A 23,574-nucleotide genomic window follows, 5' to 3' on the forward strand; every position below is an offset into this window, starting at 1 on the left:
AGAATACAAGAGGCTCTAAGGTCGTGGTAACATCAAAAGAATGGCAAAAAGGCTGTTAGGAAGTGAGAATTAACATGTATTAGGGGGCAAAAAGCCAGTAGTTCATAAGAAAATGGAAATGTTGAAAAATAGAATTAACCTTTACAGGTATTAGGACATATTATTTTATCATTATCATCATCATCATCAATATAATTGATTCAATAACAACACAAAAACAGGTTTTTTGTTTTTGTTTTTGTTTTTCTGAGATGGAGTCTCGCTCTGTTGCCAGGCTGGAGTGCAGTGGGGCGATCTCACTTACTGCAACCTCCACCTCCCAAGGTCAACCGATTCCCCTGCTTCAGCGTCCTGAGTAGCTGGGACTACAGATGTGCACCACCACACCCAGCTAATTACAAAAATAGTTTTTAAGCTCATTTATTTCACATATCATTTCACATGACTATAAATTTTTTAGATTTGGCCATTTGTTACTACAGTGTTAGGTGCTTTAGTGTTAGGTAGCTATTGATAGCAGAGATGATGAGGAAGACAGAAATGGACAAGTAAAAGGGAAGTAATTCTAGAAAGAAATCACGGGGCTATACAGAAGCTTTAGGGTTATGAAGAGATGGAACAAAATCATAAGACAGGAAAAAACAAGGAAAAAGAAATGTTTATTGTACAGGGAGTTGGATGCAATTGGCCACATTTCCTAACTTGTCTGCTCATATTCGGATGAGTAGATCTATACAGTACTCATTCCTAAGAGGTATTATATGACTTACTTAGACTCCAGAGTGTTCCCTGAGGGATACTTAAACTGCAGCCTTTCAGCAGCTTTGAGCTACTTTGGAGATAGTTTGGCTCCCCCATAACTCCTTTCATACTTGCTATTGAGGCAGCCAGACTAGTGATTAAGGTGGAAGTCAGTCTTTTTTCTTCAACATGTATTTTAACTTCCAGGTTACACGTGTAGGATGTGTAGGTTTGTTACATAGGTAAATGTGTGCCATGGTGGTTTGCTGCACAGATCATCCCATCACCTAGGTTTTAAGCCCAGCATCCATTAGCTATTCTTCCTAATGCTCCCCATCCCCCAAACCAACCACCAACAGGCTCCAGTGTGTTTTGTTCCCCACCATGTGTCCATATGTTCTCATCATTCAGCTCCCACTTACAAGTGAGATGGTGCAATGTTTGATTTTCTATTCCTGCATTAGTTTGCTGAGGAAAATGCTTCCAACTCCATCCATGTCCCTGCAAAGGCCATGATCCCATTACTTTCTATGGCTGCATAGTATTCCCTGGTGTATATGTACCACATTTTCTTTATCCACTCTATCATTGATGGGCATTTAGGTTGATTCCATGTTTTTGCTATTGTGAATAGTGCTGCAGTGAACATACATGTGCACATATCTTTATAATAGAATTATTTATATTCCTTTGGGTATATACCCAGTTACGGGATTGCTGGGTCAAATGGTATTTCTGCCTCTAGGTCTTTGAGGAATCACCACACTGTCTTCCACAATGATTGAACTAATTTACACCAACAGTGTAAAAGCATTCCTTTTTTCTCCACAACCTCGCCAGCATCTGTCGTTTTTGTTTTGGGTTTGTTTTTTTTTTACTTTTACCTAATAGCCCTTCTGACTGGCATGAGATGGTATCTCATGTGGTCTGGATTTGCATTTCTCTAATGATCAGTGATGTTGAGCTTTTTTCGTGTTTGTTGGCTGCATAAATGTCTTCTTCTGAGGAGTGTCTGTTCATGTCCTTTGCCCACTTTTTAATGGGGTTGTTCATTTTATTCTTTTAAATTTGTTTAAGTTCCTTGTAGACTCTGGCTATTAGACCTTTGTCAGATGGATAGATTGCAAAAATTTCTCTCATTCTGTAGGTTGTCTGCTTACTCTGATGACAGTTTCTTTTGCTATGCAGAAGCTCTTTAGTTAATTAGATCCCATTTGTCAAGTTTTGCTTTTTTGCAATTGCTTTTGGTGTTTTCATCATGAAATCTTTGCCCATGCCTATGTCCTGAATGGTATTGCCTAGATTTTCTTCTAGGGTTTTTATACTTTGGGATTTTACATTTAAGTCTTTAATCCATCTAGAGTTCACTACTCCTGTTCAATATAGTGTTGGAAGTTCTGGCCAGGGCAATCAGGCAAGAGAAAGAAATAAAGAGTATTCAAATAGGAAGAAAGGAAGTCAAATTATCTTTGTTTGCAGATGACATGATTCTATGTCTAGAAAACCCCATTGTCTCAGCCCAAAAGCTTCTTAAGCTGATAAGCAACTTAAGCAAAGTCTCAGAATACAAAATCGACATGCAGAGATTGCTAGCATTCCTATACACCAACGACAGGCAAGCAGAGAACCAAATCATGAATGAACTCCCATTCACAATTGCTACAAAAAGAATGAAATACCTAGAAATACAGCCAACAAAGGAAGTGAAGGACCTCTTCAAGGAGAACTACAAACTACTGCTCAAAGAAATCAGAGAGGACACAAATGGAATCCATGCTCATGGACAGGAAGAATCAATATCGTGAAAATGGCCATACTGTCCAAAGTAATTTATAGATTCGATGCTATTCCCATTAAACTACCATTAACATTCTTCACAGAATTAGAAAAAACTATTTTAAAATTCATATGGAACCAAAAAAGAGCCTGAATAGCCAAGACAATCCTGAGCAAAAAGAAAAAGGCTAGAGGCCTCATGCTATCCAACTTCAAACTATACTACGAGGCTACAGTAACCAAAACAGCATGGTACCAGTACAAGAACAGACACATAGACCAATTGAACAGAATAGAGAACTCAGAAATATGACCACCCACCTACAACCATCTGATCTTCAACAAACCTGACAAAAACACCCAAGTGAGCAAGGATTCCCTACAAAATAAATTATGCTGGAAGAATTGGCTAGCCATATGCAGAAAATTGAAACTGGACACCTTCCTTACACCATGAAGTCAGTCTTGAATTAGAGTTCTGGTCTATTACTTCCTAGTTATATGAACCAGAACCAGTACTTTAATTTTCAGGAGGCTTAGTTTTTCTCATTTATAAATGCAGTTATAGTATCTCTCAGGATTGTTTGTGGATTAAGAGGGATAATATATGAGAACTGCTGTGGCATAACAGTAATTTTTTAATTGCAACTGATGAAAACAGAAATGAAGATGTTGATGATGATGTCAACTTGAAATTAAATGTCTATTTAAGGGTAAATGTGTACAAAAAAAGACACTCCAAAGAAGTGTCCTACACCACTGGAATATAGTATGAATATTAAATTCCTGCTTTGCAATTTAAGATATGTCCATGTCTAGCAGAGTAGTTAAAGTTTACATCATTTAGTATTAGCTGATTTGACTAAGGACTGCAAGTTATTAATCAAATCTCATGTTACTGAAGGGCTACAGAGTGAATGGAATGGTTTCAGTTTAAATATTACATGTTTCTTTTATGCTGAATGTAAAATATCCACAATAGTATAAAGAAGATATTGTCTAATGACAACTTTTTAAAACTAAACTTTTAAAAATAAAAGTTTTCTATTTTTATTGTCTTTAATGACACCTCATGACAGTTCTCCATTCAAATTCTCTTTATCTAACAAATATATATTTCTGATTTTCTCATAAGCCAGTGAGGAACTTAGCCTTGGAAGGAACAGATAGAGATAGAAGTATGTTCCAATGAAGGCTGGGCGCAGTGGCTCATGCCTGTGATCCCAGCACTTTGTGAGGCCGGGGCGGGCAGATCACAAGGTCAGGAGATTGAGACCATCCTGGCTAACACAGTGAAACCCCGTCTCTACTAAAACTACAAAAAATTAGCCGGCCGTGGTGGCGTGCACCTGTAATCCCAGCTATTCAGGACGATGAGGCAGGAGAATCACTTGAACCTGAGAGGTGGAGGTTGCAGTGAGCCGAGATCACGCCACTGCACTCCAGCCTGGGTGACAGAACGAGACCAGGTCTTAAAAAAAAAAAAATGGAGGCAATAATTAATAGCTTACCAACCAAAAAAAGTCCAGGACCAGATGGATTCACAGCCAAATTCTACCAGAGGTACAAGGAGGAGCTGGTACCATTTCTTCTGAAACTATTCCAATCAATAGAAAAAGAGGGAATCCTCCCTAACTCATTTTATGAGGCCAGCACCATCCTGATACCAAAGCCTGGCAGAGACACAACAAAAAAAGAATTTTAGACCAATATCCTTGATGAACATTGATGCAAAAATCCTCAATAAAATACTGGCAAACCGAATCCAGCAGCACATCAAAAAGCTTATCCACCATGATCAAGTAGGCTTCATCCCTGGGATGGAAGGCTAGTTCAGCATACGCAAATCAATAAATGCAATCCAGCATATAAACAGAACCAAAGTCAAAAACCACATGATTATCTCAATAGATGCAGAAAAGGCCTTTGACAAAATTCAACAACTCTTCATGCTAAAAACTCTCAATACATTAGGTATTGATGGGACATATCTCAAAATAATAAGAGCTATCTATGACATACCCACAGCCAATATCATACTGAATGGACAAAAACTGGAAGCATTCTCTTTGAAAACTGGCACAAGACAGGGATGCCCTCTCTCACCACTCCTATTCAACATAGTGTTGGAAGTTCTGGCCAGGGCAATCAGGCAGGAGAAGGAAATAAAGGGCATTCAATTAGGAAAAGAGGAAGTCAAATTGTCCCTGTTTGCAGATGACATGATTGTATATCTAGAAAACCCCATCATCTCAGCCCAAAATCTCCTTAAGTTGATAAGCAACTTCAGCAAAGTCTCAGGATACAAAATCAATGTGCAAAAATCACAAGCATTCTTATACACCAATGACAGACAAACAGAGAGCCAAATCATGAGTGAACTACCATTCACAATTGCTTCAAAGAGAATAAAATACCTAGGAATCCAACTTACAAGGGATGTGAAGGACCTCTTCAAGGAGAACTACAAACCACTGCTCAATGAAATGAAAGAGGATACAAACAAATGGAAGAACATTCCATGCTCATGGGTTGAAAGAATCAATATTGTGAAAATGGCCATACTGCCCAAGGTAATTTATAGATTCAATGCCATCCCCATCAAGCTACCAATGACTTTCTTCATAGAATTGGAAAAAACTACTTTAAAGTTCGTATGGAACCAAAAAAAGCCCGCATTGCCAAGTCAATCCTAAGCCAAAAGAACAAAGCTGGAGGCATCACGCTACCTGACTTCAAACTATACTACAAGGCTACAGTAACCAAAACAGCATGGTACTGTTACCAAAACAGAGATATAGACCAATGGAACAGAATAGAGCCCTCAGAAATAATGCCACATATCTACAACTATCTGATCTTTGACAAACCTGACAAAAACAAGCAATGGGGAAAGGATTCCCTATTTAATAAATGGTGCTGGGAAAACTGGCTAGCCATATGTAGAAAGCTGAAACTGGATCCCTTCCTTACACCTTATACAAAAATTAATTCAAGATGGATTAAAGACTTAAATGTTAGACATAAAACCATAACAACCCTAGAAGAAAACCTAGGCAATACCATTCAGGACATAGGCATGGGCAAGGACTTCATGTCTAAAACAACAAAAGCAATGGTAACAACAGCCAAAATTGACAAATGGGATCTCATTAAACTAAAGAGCTTCTGCACAGCAAAAGAAACTACCATCAGAGTGAACAGGCAATCTACAGAATGGGAGAAAATTTTTGCAACTTACTCATGTGACAAAGGGCTAATATCCAGAATCTACAATGAACTCAAACAAATTTACAAGAAAAAAACAAACAACCCCATCAAAAAGTGGGCGAAGGATATGAACAGACACTTCTCAAAAGAAGACATTTATGCAGCCAAAAAACAAATGAAAAAATGCTCATCATCATTGGCCATCAGAGAAATGCAAATCAAAACCACAATGAGATACCATCTCACACCAGTTAGAATGGCGATCATTAAAAAGTCAGGAAACAGGCCGGGCGCGGTGGCTCACACCTGTAATCCCAGCACTTTGGGAGGCCAAGGTGGGAGGATCACGAGGTCAGGAGATCAAGACCATCCTGGCTAACATGGTGAAACCCCGTCTCTACTAAAAATACAAAAAATTAGCCAGGCGAGGTGGCGGGCGCCTGTAGTCCTAGCTAGGTGGGAGGCTGAGGCAGGAGAATAGTGTGAATCCCCAGGGGGCGGAGCCTGCAGTGAGCCCCGAGATCGTGCCACCGCACTCCAGCCTGGGCAACAGTGAGACTCCGTCTCAAAAAAAAAAAAAAATCAGGAAACAACAGGTGCTGGAGAGGATGTGGAGAAATAGGAACACTTTTACACTGTTGGTGGGACTGTAAACTAGTTCAACCATTCTGGAAGTCAGTGTGGCGATTCCTCAGGGATCTAGAACTAGAAATACCATTTGACCCAGCCATCCCATTACTGGGTATATACCCAAAGGATTATAAATCATGCTGCTATAAAGACACATGCACACGTATGTTTACTGCAGCACTATTCACAATAGCAAAGACTTGGAACCAACCCAAATGTCCAACAATGATAGACTGGATTAAGAAAATGTGGCACATATACACCATGGAATACTATGCAGCCATAAGAAAGGATGAGTTCATGTCCTTTGTAGGGACATGGATGAAGCTGGAAACCATCATTCTCAGCAAACTATTACAAGGACAAAAAACCAAACACTGCATGTTCTCACTCATAGGTGGGAATTGAACAATGAGAACACATGGACACAGGAAGGGGAACATCACACATCGGGGATTGTTGTGGGGTGGGGTGAGGGGGCAGAGATAGCATTAGGAGATATGCCTAATGCTAAATGATGAGTTAATGGGTGCAGCACACCAATGTGGAACATGTATATATATGTAACAAACCTGCACGTTGTGCACATGTACCCTAAAACTTAAAGTATAATAATAATGAAATTTAAAAAAAAAACAAATTATAAAACAAACAAAAAATCTGAGTGTATTTGTCCCCATTTCCAAGCTAACAGGATTGGTGAAAATAAAATGGAATAAAGTAGGCTAGCCTATAGGGAACTAAACTGCAAATAAATCCAGTATTGAGATGCTTGCCTTGATTTTGCCTATTTCTATCCATAGCTCAGTTTGAAACGACCGTATTCATGAAATGCCAGAGTTTGTTTAGATTACTGAAGGTATATTATTTGAGACTTCAAATCCAAATGACTTCCAGATTAGGATACCCAGAATATTTTTGGTCCTGACTGTTGCAGTATTGTGCTCACCTTAATTTAATCTTCATAATTGAAAATAACAAGCAGAATCCATAATAAGATTTTTTTTTTTTTTGGAGACAGAGACTCGCCCTGTCGCCCAGGTTGGAGCGCAGTGGTGTGATCTTAGCTCACTGCAACCTCCGCCTCCTGGGTGCCAGCAATTCTCCTGTCTCAGCCTCCTGAGTAGCTGGGATTACAGGCGTATGACACCATGCCCAGCTAATTTTTGTAGTTTTAGTACAGACGGGGTTTCACCATGTTGGCCAGGCTGGTCTTGAACTCTTGAACTCAGGTAATAGCCCGCCTTGGCCTCCCAAAGTGCTGGGATTACAGGCGTGAGCCACCGTGCCTGGTCAAGATTGGATATTTTAAAGGTTGGATCACTTGAAAATGAGGGGACAATGATCTGTGTGAGATCTATTTGGTTTCTATTATTAAACTTCTTGAAACTCAGAGCCAGGTGCAGTAATGGTGAGCCCAGGAGTTTAACTCCAGCCTGGGCAACATAACAAGACTCCATTAAAAAAAAAAAAAAAAAAAAAAAAAAAAAAAACCTTTTTGAAACTCAGCTGCTACACATTGACTTTCCTCATTGTATATGTGCACCAGGTAGCTAAGGATACCTCAGGTCTTATATTTGGTTTTTCATAGGCAATCATGTATTGCCAAATAAAAGCCTTTTTTTCTAAAACTGGTATCGATAATTGTATCATTCTCATAAAATATTTTATTTATCCCAACTGATTTGCCTGTGATCACCCAGACTCACTTATCCAGAGACACACAAATGGGCAGGTAGGTAGACAAACGCTACACCTGCCCGCCCTTTAGGAGCTAACAATGTGACTACTACTCCTCTCCACCCGCAACCCCTTCCGCCCTCAACACACACATTCATATCTTTCTTATTCTATTAATGAACATTTCCTCGGTGCTCACACAGCTCGTGCTAGGTTGCTCAGTGGTGTCATTTACAATATACTGAAAAATGAAAATGACATCCTCAGCGGGGCGTAATGTAGGGCTGAAAGGGAAAACACATTCCTGGCCCGGAATTTCTTAAACATTTAGAGCTGGTGAAATGGTTGTGTAGAGGTTGGGGAATTTCCCCAGCCTTCCCCGCTTAACCCAGTCTGAGGCTGAGCTGAGCCAGGGCAGCTGAGATGCTCACGGCTTGGGATTTACCTCTTCAGCCACTGGGAGGCCCTCTGCGTTCCCCTTTCCCCGGTGCCTGGCTGCGATTACTCACTCGCGCAGTGGCACCAGCCTTCCACCAGGGAGCCTCGAACGAGCTCTCCCGCCCTCTCCCCGCCCCCCCGCCACCCCCATCTGCAGCTTGCTGGCTCTCTCTTTCTCCCTCTCTGTCTCACTCTTTCTCTTTCTCTCCCTCTCCTATCGGAGCACAATGAAAGCCTGTGTATCGCCGTGACTCCGGGCGGGAGCCAGTGTCAGCAAAGCAGCTAACAACAGACGAGAAAGAGAAAGGAAAATACAAGCTACTTTTTTTTTTTAACCATCTATAAAGCGGAGCAAATACAGGAGATAAAACCACATTGCTTATTGCGAGTCCAGACCCTCAGATCCACTGGCCGGGGATGGAATGTACAAAAGTGGACAGAAAAGTGGCTGGACATGATTCGGTGCAATTTGCTGGAAGTTTGTAAGTTTGACCATCGTTTGTAAATTACTCTCGGAAGAGTTTGTCTCTCTTGATACTGTATTAGAATAGAGCCGGGGGTGAGGAATAGAAACGTAAGCGGGAAAGAAAAAAATGTGTTGAAGGATCTCTCTCAGTGGCTAGCGACTTAAGATTGCTTTTCATTTAAGGCTAGGAAACCTTAGAGGGAGTGAGGATTTTACCGGTGATTGGATTAGCTGAAGAAAAAAGCATGGTCCAAAAGTCCAATTACTGACATTGTTAACAGTTGAAAAGCTGTCTCCCTCTTTTGGGAGAAGACAACATCCTACAGTACCCCAAAGAGGAGAAAACACCGGAGCGAAAGGAAAGGGAGGAAAAATTAAAAGCCAAAAGACAGTCTCCCTTGATTTTTGCACATTTTGAACAGTGACTTAAACATCTTCTGAAACAGCACTGTTTTGTTTTGGTTTTTTATTTAACCTGAGGAAAAGTCAAGGCTGCTGGTTACATAGACATGGTAGAAATGTGTTTCTCTGCAGAAACATCCCCATAAAGAATTGTCGGAAACAACTAGGTGAGGGGGAGTCCTCTCTATTAATACCTCTCTCAATACCTTTTGCTGTGTGTTTCTGTCTCTTGCTGGAGAATCCCTGAATTCTTGATCTAACCCCCAGATCGTGTGTTTACAAAGTATCTAGTGGCTCTTGTCAGCTTGGTGGGGGAAACAAAATCCACCAACTCTGTCCAACTTCTCCAGAGCTGTCAAATGCAATTAGAGTAAGTTAATCAGGGTTTGTTTCCAACTTATCCTACCCCCAGTTGGTTTCTATTCTTTCTCCCTACCCTCTTTTTACTAACTCCCCTCCCCCACACCTTCTCCACGGCTCCCCCACAACCTCTGAAGACCTCTATTCATGTGGCCCTGAACACTGAGCTCACATTGTCAAAAACAGACTTGCCTGCAATAGCCAGCAGTAGCCTCTCTCCACCTCACCATCCCAGAGGCAGCAATCATTGTGTCCAGTAAGATGGGGGACACAGCGCCCCCGCAGGCCCCCGCAGGAGGGCTAGGGGGGGCCTCTGGGGCGGGGCTCCTTGGAGGGGGCTCAGTCACCCCGAGAGTGCACAGTGCTATCGTGGAGCGCCTCCGGGCTCGGATCGCTGTCTGCCGCCAACACCACCTGAGCTGTGAAGGACGCTATGAACGAGGTAGGGCCGAGAGCTCAGACCGGGAAAGAGAAAGCACCTTGCAGCTCCTGAGCCTTGTACAGCATGGCCAGGGGGCAAGGAAGGCTGGCAAACACACCAAGGCCACCGCCACTGCTGCCACCACTACAGCCCCTCCACCGCCCCCTGCTGTCCCTCCTGCGGCCTCCCAAGCAGCAGCAACAGCAGCCCCACCGCCCCCACCAGACTATCACCATCACCACCAGCAGCACCTGCTGAACAGTAGCAATAATGGTGGCAGTGGTGGGATAAACGGAGAGCAGCAGCCACCTGCTTCAACCCCAGGGGACCAGAGGAACTCAGCCCTGATTGCGGTAAGCACCTGGCTTTCTCATGGTTCTGGCTGTGGTCCTGTGGCCTTTTGTGAGGGTAGAGGTTGCTCTGGCCTAAGGTAGAGTGGATGGCAGTGATAAAGGCCAAGATGTCACCTGACTACCTCAAAGGCCATTGGGTGTGTTGTTCAGGTGGTTTCATGCGCCTACTCATCATGTTCTGTTGGTGTTCACTCCTGGGTTTTCCTTCGCTTATAGGATATTCCTTAACTGATAAGAAGCCTGAGTTTTCCAGAGGCTCTCTGGGGTCCACATCTTGTAAAAGAAGAGGCTACCAGCTGGCAAGATCTGAGCCACTGAGGAAGGTTCTAGCTCATGGATCCTCCAGCTTTGGCCAGCCAGCTCTGATTAGGCCCTCAAGCCATTTTTCAGCCCCAAAGCATTTATCAGCCCAGCTGGCCTTTATTAAAGCCTTTTTCTCCTTGCCCCATTACCCCTCTCCCTTTTGAAGTGACCTCCTTCTTCTTCGCTTAAGAGAACATAAATGGTAAGCTGTAACAAAGAGCAAATTCCCCGAATGTCCCCTCAGTCAAAAACAAAATTTGGGGAAAATATCCCAAAGAGAGACTAGGGAGGCACTGTTTATTAAGAGGCCTACTCTCTGATTCCCTCTGGAATCTCTCACTCCTGAGCCACATCTCGATTCTTTTCCCTAGCACTCCAGTCCAATCCAGTAGTGCTCACTTAGAGCATTCGTTAAGTGGACAGGCACGAAGCAGCTATTTACACAGATCATCATCCTAGGAAATACCTTGTCTTCAGCCACTCCTGGTGACAGGATATCAAACCCAAAAGTTCTGATTAAGTTTCTGGCTGGAAGTTCTTCCCCAGAGGCGCAGACACGCACCATCCCAGAGGAGTATCCCTTGGATCACTGATTCTCAGTGCCAGTCCTCGTCAGGTGACTGCCGACTGCCGGCTGTTTGCAGGCTTCCCCCCCGAAGCTGCTGGGCCAGTGGTCTCTGGTGGAAGGTGGAACCCTGCCCTGTGGCCCTGCAGGCTTCCTCCCTTTTGGAGCTCCATGGGACTTCTGGATTCTATGTCTGCTCCAGTTTACCCAGGTCAGCCCTAGCAAAAGCAACAGGAAATGGCCATGCAAGCCCCAAAGTACTCAAGAAGCCCAAAGGAGATGATGCTATTGTGTCTTAACTGCTCCTCCAAAGGAGCCTGATATTGAGCTCTTGGGAGAGAACATCCTCTGGCCAGATGCTCAGGGTGGCTCTTTCTGGCTTCCCTTAATCCCTGGCCTGGGTCTGTGGTGATGAAGACCCTGGGAATCTCTCGGGAGTAGGATGGTGCTTTTCTCCCCAACCATAAGCACATTTACTTGGGCTACCTAGAAATGGGACTCCTTGAGGCCAGCTCCAGATGAAAAATAACTACCAACAGTTAAACTGCACAGGGTTTACAGTTTTACCCTTGAATAGCACTAGCTTGTGGGGTTGTATTAGAGCTTCGAAGCCTAATATCCTTTTTCTACCACCTGCTCTATTCCCGCTTCTCCCTGGAATTCCCTAGGAAAGCAGTGGGAGGTTGTTTTGTGAAAAAAGAGAAGTTAGGGTAAAGGAGGGGGGTAAATAATCGCTCAAATGGAGAGAAGAATGAGGTTTGTATGTATGTGTGTGTCACCAGCATCTGCAGCCAAAAGTATCTAAATGCCTTGATTGTCCCCAGTAAATTTATAATCTGTCTGCAAGTCTCCCAATAATACGGCTTTGTGTACTTCACAGTCTCCTGGTAAGTGTTTCTGGGGATGGAACTGCGAGTGAGGCACCCAGCCCAACCCTGAGTGGAGAAGACTGATCTCTGCCCGGGGTGCCAAGGCCGGAATGGGGCCGTGAAGAGCCAGAGTGGGCTTCCCTTGTGGCCTTCACAGCCCAGCCTCTGAAGGAAAGGTGGCATGTTTGCCTCTGGCCTTGTTCTTTGAGCTTCTGCTTTTGTCCAACTTGGAAGTAAGCTGAGACAGCCTTTTTTTCCTAGGGTGTTTCATGATGGGAAATGAAACCAACTTTAGTGGTCGTTGTAACTTTACAGTAGCAATACCCATGCTGGGAGGGAAGTGAGGGAGCAGTGTCTGGCCCTTCCCGACTGAAAGCTTACTGCTGCAGAAGCCAGAGCTGGCTGCTGTGCTACCCCTGGCCTAAGAGGGAATCTTTCTCTCTTCTAACCACCAGCCATCTTCTGAGACATTCCCTTAGAGGAGCTCCCTCTCCAGGTGTAGTGATGATGCAGAGAGGCACAGCTTAAGTTAGGAGGGTAAGGGATAATATTTCCAGTAGTTGCTTTTCATTGAAAATATGGGGCATTGCACGAGTTGTTGGAAATTCCCTCTCCATTTTAGCTGCTAAATTTGGCCTGTTGTTACTCAGCACGGTACTCAGAGATGGTGATGCAAGTGCTGTATTAACCTGATAACATTGTGTCCAAAGGGAGGCCTGGGCATTTGGAAGTGATTCACCAAGCCCATTACATTGGCAGGTCTCACTTTACTCGGGCTCCTCTTATTTTCAGATATGCTATTAATTTTAAAAGGGCCTTTGTTCAGGGTGAGTGTCAGAACTTTTTCTTAATTTTATTGCTACTGTGTCCATAACCAGATTTATGTGACTTGGGTGTGTTGAATGTATAACTTTAATAGTTAATTCGTATGCCATAAATGGCCATAAATGTCCTTTGGAGAAATGGAGAGAATATTGATCATCTAAAATCAAATATGTGCTGTGTCCTCAGATGAAAGCTTTGTATCCTGCATACCTTCTAGTACAATGCCTTGAAGACAGTGGGTAATATTTGTTGAATGAAGGTGAAAGGACAACTTCTGTATGGTGGGATAATGTTGACTTTCATGGGTATTATATAGCAAGGAATATATAATGTCTGAATCCTTTCAATAGCCTTAAGTTCCAAGAACAATGCAAGAATAACCTCCAAGCCAGTTCTAATTCTGTCCACATTGAGAGCCTAATTCTACAGCCCTTACTCAGCCAGTTTCTTCATTTAGCTGAAGTACAAGTTCAGGGGAAGCCCCACTGCTGCAGAGACTGCAGGAACGGGGCCTTTCAGAGGGCCCAGATTATAGGGCTTTGAGCAGATCTGCATTTCTAACCACTTGGAGCAGACTTTAGGCACTAACTCATTTTCTGGTGAAGTATGTTTGAATCTTTGAGTGAACTGTGAAACTGAATAATTGCTGGTCCATGGAACAGTAAGGTTTAGAGCTTCTGTGGTACATTATTAATCTTTCCCTTTTGCCTGAGACAAGCTCTTTTTCTGTTGCATAGATTGTGTTGCTAGGATGACTAGATAAGTGGTTCCATGTCATCTCTGGCTTCAGAGATTATCTTTTCTCTAATGTCATGTGGAGGAAAGAAAGCAGATCAGACAAGAAGCCTACCTCCCTTGGTTTTGTGCCTGCTGGATCACCATCTGGGTTACCTAGGGCAAGTCACTTAGCAGTCATCTGTGGAACAGAGAGGACAATCATGCTGCCCCAGCTTGTTGAGAGAAGCAAATCAGCATGTTTTTCTGAACAAGCTTTAGAAAAAATTAAGCACTGCCAAAATGCAATACTAGTGTTAGCAGTAATAAACTTCTAAACAATGAATGCTAATACTAGTTTTTCTAGGAGTTAAATGTATACTCAGCTTTCAGTTGTCAGTTTTAAATGATGAAATAGCTCTTATTGTAAATAGAGGGATTGGCATTTCAAATTTAGTGCTGTCAAGATAAGACTGACATATCCGTATACTTAAGTGTTCCTGAAGGTCCCAGGAAATCCTAGTGCAATGCTATGAAAGTCTTTGGAGTCTTTGAATGCATCTGCTTTACAGGCCTCTGCTTTACAGGCCTCTGCACGGACCTGGGAAGCTTTGGAAAGGTGTGTCCCCCAGAACATCTAAGGACTATTAGAAAAGTTGTTTATACAAATGCATGGGAAAGTTAAATATTTTGTCAACAATAGTCTAAAATGTTAATTGTTAGCTTAAGAAAGTCAAACAAGTTAAATCATTGCCAGAGTACCCTGGTTATTTTTAACTGATAATAATCAAGTTTCCAATTGACAATTAAAAAGTTGAGAGCTGTTAAGTGGGAGGCCAGATCTGGGTATCTATGGCTGTCTACGTGATAAATGTCCTCCTAGGACAGTGATAGGAGTGTTTACATTATTTATGTATGCAGCCATCATTTCCTTAAAAACTGACCTATTTTCATTCTGTTTTCTAGAACAAAGTAAAAAAAAAAAAAAAAGAATTCTTATCTATCTAGGACCTTCCTACCACTTATTTCAAGTAAATATAGCTATAAGATCTCACAAAGGCAAAAGGGTTCAAGTGGAGAGAGGAGTTAGTATAATACTTTACAAAAAATTGATAAAAACCTTTCTTTGACATCAAGGTGATGTTATTATGTAAAGCAAGATATCTTGCTTGTTTAGGACAATGTTTGTTTATAGAAGGCATCTGCTTTCTTTGAAATAATATTGGTAGGTGATGTTCATCAAATGTTTCCAAATCTTAATGTTTAATCACTTATGGCTTCTGTATTGTAAACATTTTTAAATACCAGTATGTTTAAATATGGGCTTTCAGATGTTCTTAAACATAGCACTTTAAATATGACTAAAAGAGTGGCCATAATTAGCTGTTTTTGTTTTGTTGTTGTTGTTGTTTGTGTTTAGCACTGTTATTTAATCTAAGAAAGCCTGAAAGGGAATCTGAAAACAGTCATCCAGTTCTGCTATCCATGGCAGCTAAGCCTCTCTGAATGGATTCTACTGCTTTCTTGTTCTTTAATCCAGACCCTTATATATGTTTATGTTCATAGGCAGGGCAATGTTTAGTGAAAACAATTCTAAATTTATTCTTTTGCATTTTCATGCTAATTTCTGTCACACTCCAGCAGGCTTCCTGGGAGAATAAGGAGAAATACAGCTAAAGCCATAGTCCTTGCTTACTTACAGCCTAATGGAACACAAGACCACTTTAATAAAGTAACATGAAAAGTACTAACCAGGTAGAATGGACCAAAACTGATACAGAAAAATCAGAGGAAGAGAGGAACAAATATTTACTGAGTCCTAGAATGTATAAGGCTTTTTCATTACATATTATATGTAAGGCCTGCAAAAAACAGGTGAGTCATCAACATTTGTCCCATTTTACATATAAGGAAACTGAAGCTTAGAGTAAATGGAATAATTTAATGCATAGATTTTATAGTTAGACCCATGTTCAGGTCCCTATATTATACCTGCTAGCTGTATGAATATGAGAAAATAATTTTGTTATTTTCTTGGCATCAGCATTTTCATCTGCAAAATAAAGCTAAAGTTATTTAGCAAAACAGCATAGTGCCTGATACACAGTAGGTACTCAAAACATGAGTACCGCTAGTAGTTGGTAGTGGAGAGATTCAAATACAGGCCAGGGATAGCTATATGAGAACATGGGTCACCAGCAGGGCCTGAGAAGAGGGAGAAAATACAGAAATGTGGGATTGGGGTCGCTGAGAGCAGGCATGTAAGTTAAGTGTTTGGGGAACAGAGAGCAGAGCTTGACTGCGTGTGGTTGGACGTGAGTACTGAGGGGGATAAATGAGATTGATCCACATCCTGGAGGGCCTGGAGGTCTGGTAAGAGCAAATCAGAAGCCCTGGAAAATGGTAGAGCAAGGATGGCTCCAAGGAATCAGCAGCTATGATGCAATAATAATCCTTCATATACTTGAAGACAAGTATTACATTTCCCCTCCAGCAGCCTCTTCTCATAGCGCATTGCCTAAGTGCTCTGTACTACCCATCTTCAAGTCCCTTGAGCTGCTTAATGCCTTGCTATTTACACACTTCTCCCATTCATAGTGAGTTATATACTGCATGACATGACCTTTGACGCTAAAAGGAGATAGTTTTAAAGCACACTAGCTAGATGCAGAAGAGGAAGTAAAAGAAACAGACCAAACTATACCTCGCTTCTTAGGTTCACTGGGCCTTCCAGTGCAAACAAGAATTGCCCTGTTGGTAAAAGTGTTTATACTCTCTTGATGTGTAAATCAGCCTTCCCAACAAATGAGTTTGCCTGTATACTAATGTGGAAAAGGTATTCTCATTATTAAAGAAAATCATGAACAAAAATTCATGAGAAAAGCATTATTATAGATGGTCTTTGAGACGTACTTATTTCCTTGCTTGTAATACAGATATGTTACAAATTTTTTACTTGCCTTAAGGTCCAGTTGGATACCAGTATCCCCCATTTAGTTTTTGTTTACAAGGCAAAGGTAAGGGACCCTAAGGAAAGATGGCAAAGGAGAAAAGCCAACATCTCCTTCCTCCCTAATTCATGGCATGATGCTTGGATGCTGACGGTAGTGAGTGGGCTATTGACCAGCTTCAACTTTGGCCTACACATTTGTGAGAAACAGAGGTAAAAGAGCAAAAGCTATTCCACTTCCCTATAGAGGACATGAAGAGAGAAGTTCACATATTCTCCACAGGTTGAGGACAACTAGAGAGCTGGACCCTATCATAGCCAAATTACAGAAGGAATGGATATGAAAATGGGCAAATGACAATACTGACATGCTACAGCTCTCCAAAGGTCTTAATGTTTTAGCAAAGGTATTAAACTCTTATGTCAAGATTGTATGCATGGGTCCTTTTTAGAGTTTGGGAAAATATTCATTAATTCAGTAAATAATCTTTGTACAGCTCTTCTGTGCCATGAACTGTGCCAGGAATACATTGATGGACACTTCAGTATAGGCTTTGCCCTCTTTGAATTTACAGTGTAGAAGGGAGGTGAGTGGGGTTAAAAATAGAACTGTTACGGTTGGCTTGTGTAAGGAGGCAAAGAAGCATAGCAGTTAAGAGCCTGAGATCTTAACTCTTAACTCTGAGGTGAGATGACCAGATTTCAAATCACCCCTCTAACCCTTAGTTGTGTTTTCTTGGATAGGTCAATTAAATTCCCTTGCCTCAGTTTTCTCGACTGTGAAATGGAGTGATAGTAATAGAACTAACATCTTAGAGCTGTTGATTAAATTTAGCAATTGCCTAGCACCTCGTAAAGGCTCAATAAATTTTAGCTGTTATTATTAGGTGTAAAGTAACATACCTGAATCAGATTCATAGGTTTCCCAGCCCAGAATTCTGTTTCCAGTAATGCATCAGACATTTAGAGGAAGAGCATGGCTTTTCTCTTTAATGTTTACTTAAAACAGTTAGTGAATAGTATCATATTATCCGTTCCCTCAATAGTTGAATATGGAGACATCACCTGGGATAGATTTACATCTCTCTAGAATGTTAAATAGTGTCCTTCTTGAGAATGGGACCAAGTACTACCTCTTCCAATCCTAGGATTCTAGGACTCCTAATCTAGAAGTTGAGTAGAGTGAATGTCCACTTGACTCCTTACTTCTAGAATTCAGTCTGGGTTTCCATTCAGTTACCCAGCAAGTGTGGACTGTGGGCTTAGCAGGTAAATGAGAAATTTAAACCATCTATTGAGAGTTTTGAATCATTGGAACTGAATAGACAAACTTACCAATTTAATTGAATTATTAATTGAAATTAATGAATAATTCTTAAGTGAATTTGGTCCTAGAGCCACAAAAGTTTAGATGCTCCCTACTGTGGAGATTTAAATTTATGCTTTTGAAAGCCAGATCCCTGGCTAAAGTTGCTAACTTACTGCATCTGCAGATGAATAGGTAACACAGATTTGCCTTCTTTCCAACCCTAAGCAGGAGCATGTTGAAATTTCCATGCCTTGATGTGGCTCTTACCTCAGAATCTCTTTACTCAGTACCTCAAGTGACCTCCTCAAGTGCGGTTTTCCATAAAAAACATGAGGAAGATGTTGCCAAGGGTTCAAAGCAAGTTTTATTGATGACAATTCTTAATTGAAAGCATGATGTTTCTATGAAGTGACAGGATTAGAAAACAAATAGTCTCTGTTCTTTAGTAGATTATATTTGGGCAAGGATGGATTTATTGTCCAAACTCAGAGCAAAGAATGTAGTCAAAAATTTTTATCTGTTTTTTTTTTTTGCTTACTCCCCATGATTTAACCTTAGATTCCTCCCCTTTCTTGAGGATAATAAGGCTTAGAAAATGTAGTGTCAAAGGTAGTCGGGTTGTTTTGTTTCTAACAGTGTTCTTGCTTCCTGAGTCATTCTGGCAGATTCATACGTTAACATGGAATCATTAACATTTTTGCTTTAAAATTTCTCTTTTGTCAGAAACGTGGCTGAGTTATATTTGTGATTCTTATCCAGCCCTCTAATAACTCTCACCCACATGAAGCCCAACACCTTAAATGCCTCATTGTACAACAGAGTTTTTTTCAGGTAGCTCTCATAGATTTCAGTAGAAAGTTAATTACATGTCTGTTTCTAAGAAAATTTAGTTAAGGCAAAAGTCGGCTACAACCTCTAATAACTTACCAGGAGTCTGTTGGATACACAGTATAATCTCTTAGAGTCCTGGTAACTAGGGTGCAAAGAAGTAGCTTAATTGAATACAATATGTACTGTACTGTGTCTTACTTATGTGTAAAATGCTCATTTCTGGAGGTCTCTGGAGTCTAAATTATGTAAAAATAAAAACATTCTCTGGCTAAGCCGCTAAGAAATGAGGGTTTTTTGTTGTTGTTGATGTTTCTGTTCACCTAAGTTTCTGACACTTGCTAAACCGGCTAAGGCTTGCGCATTTGATTGCCACACCGCGCTACTTAATTTCAGACAGCACAAAGTATGTGCTAGTGTATCATCCCATTTGGTTGTTTCGCAGAAGTGTTAAAGTGCACAGTGCAGAGATGAGAGTAAACAGGAAAGAGGAGCTATCCTGACAGAAACAACAGACAGAGGCAACCGTTTAGTAAAGTTTGGGCCCAAGTCCTAGAGCCATTGCACCAAAGATAGCTTCCTTTTCTCCCTTAGATTCTTTGCATGTGGATCTGTTTGCAGACAGTCCCCCAGAGAGTGACTCTGAGCCGTCTTTGTGCTAAATTAAACATTAGTTTTCTCCTTGGGAACCTGATCTTCCATAGACTAGGCAACAATATCTTTCTGAGAGAGCTCCCAGCTAAGCATTTCCCTCAGGAAGACACTGGCCCAGGAGCCCTTTCACCTCTCCGATCTGCTTAGCCAGTGTGAGTGCGTGTTGCATGAAAATTGTTTTGTCTAACCAGGTCTAGAAGCCCTTAAAGTGACGACTTGTACTTTAATCCTTGGTACAGTGCTGGAGGACCCATGCTACTTTAGCATATAATAAATGAAAACAGAGTAGCACCCAGATCATGTAAGATTACAACCACACATGGGAAGGAGTTCTGATTGCTCACTGCCTCCCAAATTCTGCACTCACAGCAATGAAAGAGAGTGAGTTGCAAAACAGAAGCCATCTCATTTCTAGCCTTCTCTCATCTCTATCCTGCCCATCCCCCTAGAGGGCCAGTTCATATTAGTCTAAAAATAGGACACTATTCTGCAATTTATAGAGTTGTATGAGCCCTTAGAGAGAAGACAGACCAAATCCTCTTTTCGTAAATGAAGAAATTAAAGCTTTTTTTTTTTTCTCTCACTCTTTCACCCAGGCTGGAGTGCAGTGGTGCAATCTTGGCTCACTGCAACCTCCACATCCTGGGTTCACGTGATTCCCCTGTGATTCCCCTGCCTCAGCCTCCTAAGTAGCTGAGATTACAGGCGCCCACCACCACGCCCGGCTAATTTTTTTCTTTTTTCTTTTTCTTTTTTTTTTTTTTTTTTTTTGTATTTTTAGTAGAGATGGGGTTTCACCATGTTGGTCAGGCTGGTCTCAAACTCCTGACCTCAAGTGATCCACCCACCTTGGCCTCCAAAAAGTGCTGGGATTATAGGCGTGAGGCACTGCGCCTGGCCTTAAAGCTCATTTTTTTAAAAAAAGAGAAAGCCTCCAAGAACCCATAGCAATAGATCTTGGACTAGAGCCCAAGTTTTCCTGACATCTATTCCAGGTTATAAAAAGTAGTCATTTGATGAAGGATTTTTAATAAACCTATAAAAAGAACAGTTAGGGGAAATTTGGTATTTTTATTAATATTTTGGTAGTAGGAGTAGCATGGAGTTTAAAGCCTGTGGTAGATTGTCTTTTTTGTTTATTGTTTTGAAACAGGGTCTCACTCTGTCACCCAGGCTGGAGTGCAGTGGCACAATCTCTGCTTACTGTAACCTCTGCCTCCTGGGCTCAAGTGATCCTGCCACCCTCAGCCTTCTGAGTAGCTGGGACTGCAGGTGCACACCACCACCCTTGGCTAATTTTAGTATTTTTTTGTTGAGACAGTGTTTTGCCATGTTGCCCAGGCTGGTCTCAAACTCCAGGGCTCAAAGTATCCGCCCACCTCAGCCTCCCAAAGTGCTGGATTCCAGGCATCAGCCACCATGCCTGGCTGGTAGATTGCTTTTTAAATGATCGTAATGATCCCTTCCACCCCACATGCCCCTTTGTAATGTAACTTTGCCACTCCTGGCATCAAAAAATGGATGCTTTTGAATCTCGACTGGCCTTGTGACTTGCATTATCCAGTAACGTGACAGAAATGACATGTGCTACTTCTGAGGATGGGCTTTATGAAGCCCTCTTGGAACACTGACCTGAGACCAACATGTAAGGAAGCCAGTCTAGCTAACTGGGAGATGAGCATCCACATGCAGAGAACCAAGGTGCCCCGACTCTAATCAGCACCAACTGCCCACACACAAGTGAGGGCATCTTGGACCCAGCCAATCTTCCAGCTCAATGTGGCCACACAAGTGAGCCCAGGTGAAACCAGCAGAGGAACTGCCCAGCCAATCCACAGATTTATGAGAAATATTGCATCATTGTTTTAAGCCACTAACTTTTGGGTTGGTTTGTAAGTAGCAAAGTTTAATGGAATCAGAGCTAGAAAATTTTAGCATGGAAAATGACTCTGTTTCATTAGCTGTGTTATCTTGGACTGGTTACTTAATGTCTTTGAGCCTCATAACTCTGCTTTTCAGGATAATAGTAGCTGTCTCAAAAGGTTGTGGGGATTAAATGAGATAATACAGTTTATGAATGAGCCTACAGTTTTGTTTGGTACATGGCACAGCTTAACAAACATTAGTTTCCCTGCTTTCTCTTTGTCTCTTCTCAATGTATTATAATTCATACAAGTTCCCCCTTTGTCAGTTCACATTCACTTCATGTGCATCAACATTCTCCTAGGCTTCCTCAGATCACTGTTCCTCCAGACAACGATTATTTTTTTCCCTCCTGGGTGATGCTGTCATTCCTTCTAACTACCAAATTTCGAGCATTCTTGCTACGCTCCATGGAACACATCTGCCTTCAGTAGTCTACCCTTAAAATAGAAAAGGGTTAACCTCATAAAGATGTCACTCCCTTTGTACTGTTATGCTGCCCTTGGGAGACTCAAACAGCATAGCAAATATATATGGGCAATGTAATTGCATTCGATCTTCTAGGTCACAGAAGACTTTGTTAGCTGGTACAGCAGACAGGGAAAAGTAAGCACATTCCCATCTTTAAGAGCACTGCTTCTAAACTCTGTCACTCTTTTTGATAGGAAATTACCCTAACAGCCTCATTTTTCCATCTTAGCCTTCACAACAAATAATAAAGAAGAAGTGATATAGTCATACTATATTATACCTACTTACTATACTTATTCATAGCGATACTGTATGAGAGTACTGGTCAGGGGATTGGATATTGAAGGTTCTAGTGCTGGCTCTGATACTACCTAGTAGGGCAATTTAGTCATGTCCTTTAACTTCCTGGTATTTACTTTGCTTCTTGGAAAAACAGTAAGTGGCACTTGGTATGTGGCTTGTATCACTTCTTAGGCCTCTTTTGGTATGACACACTTTGCATAGTTCCCTGATATTTTGATTTTGTTTCTCAAATTTCAGTCTCTTCTTATATATATTTATTGAGGAAGAATTGAAAGGAGCAGTGACAAAGTTGGCAATGTTTTGTAGCAGTGAGGAGGGTCTGAAGTTATGTGGGGTATGTGGGGGACAAGGTCCAGCCATGGCGGAAGGGGGAGAGTCAAGCCATATTAATTGTTGAATACCCTTCCTAGAAGTAATAAACAAATCACTCCATCTCTGGCCATATTTTGAAGGACTTAGGGTTCCAGTTTGAGAAACACATTTATAGGAGTAGAGTTTGATTCATTAAATGTATTTTTAGAGAGAGTACTGATTTTTTTTTCCCCAGATCCTCTCAATTAATTGTAATATTTCTGTAGGGTAAAGATTCCCCAGCGACTACCCCTTGTGAAATAATTACATGAAACATTAAAAAAAAAAAGGAAAATATTCTGTAGAGCCTCCTACTAAAGAACTGACTAGTCTTTCAGCTATGTACATTCGTCTCTCCATCTGTTTGTCTATCTATTTCTCATATATACATAACAATTGAAAAGTGCAGATTGATGGATGGGATTTTATATGTGTCACCACTTCATTTTTTAAATATGTGTCTGCTTTAACAGGGAACTATAAAAGAGAGTCAAGAAATTGGCCTGGGGGAGGGGAATTCAATCCACTGCCTCTTTTTTTCTTATCACTAAAACCCTAAGCAGAGAGTATAATCACCTATTTCCCAAGGGCAGCCCTAAGCCCTTAAAACTCAGCTCTGCTTAGGGATTTAATAGAACTGGAAAAAAGAAATGCATGGGATCTGCTCCTAAGAGCAAACCAACAAAGAAAAATTTTCCCAAACAGATATTAAATCTAAATAATTTTTACGGTAACACAGTCCCCTCTCTCCCTGCCTATCTCTTGAATCAGTTAGAGCACAGCTCTTCCAATCACTTCTTTATGACTCGTACAGTCTTGGGAGGTGGCATGGGGTGTCTGTGGATCACATCTTAGGCTCTGGGCCAGCCCGAGCATTTTTTTTTTCAACAACAGAGCAAGATGTAACTAGCATAAAGTGAACAAGGTCATTTGGTTGTGGTTGCCATTTTATTTCATTCAAGCTGAGAGTAGACAACTCAGCTTCATTGTTAGGTTGGAGCCATACAGATAGTGACATTTTTTCAGTTACCT

At 41.5% G+C, this 23,574-nt stretch overlaps 1 protein-coding gene across 1 annotated transcript in view; it reads left to right on the forward strand.

Moving 5' to 3' along the window:
• The first annotated feature begins 9,964 nt into the window (after positions 1–9,964).
• The window catches only part of MAML2 (mastermind like transcriptional coactivator 2), a 364,604-nt gene continuing 350,994 nt past the window's right edge, over positions 9,965–23,574 (forward strand). The window contains exon 1 of the mRNA XM_030829711.1: positions 9,965–10,477. Within this exon, the coding sequence (XP_030685571.1) occupies positions 9,965–10,477 (513 nt within the window). The remainder of the gene's footprint in view (positions 10,478–23,574) is intronic.

Source organism: Nomascus leucogenys, chromosome 15 (genome assembly GCF_006542625.1).
Source record: "Nomascus leucogenys isolate Asia chromosome 15, Asia_NLE_v1, whole genome shotgun sequence".
In the NCBI taxonomy this organism is placed as follows: domain Eukaryota; kingdom Metazoa; phylum Chordata; class Mammalia; order Primates; family Hylobatidae; genus Nomascus; species Nomascus leucogenys.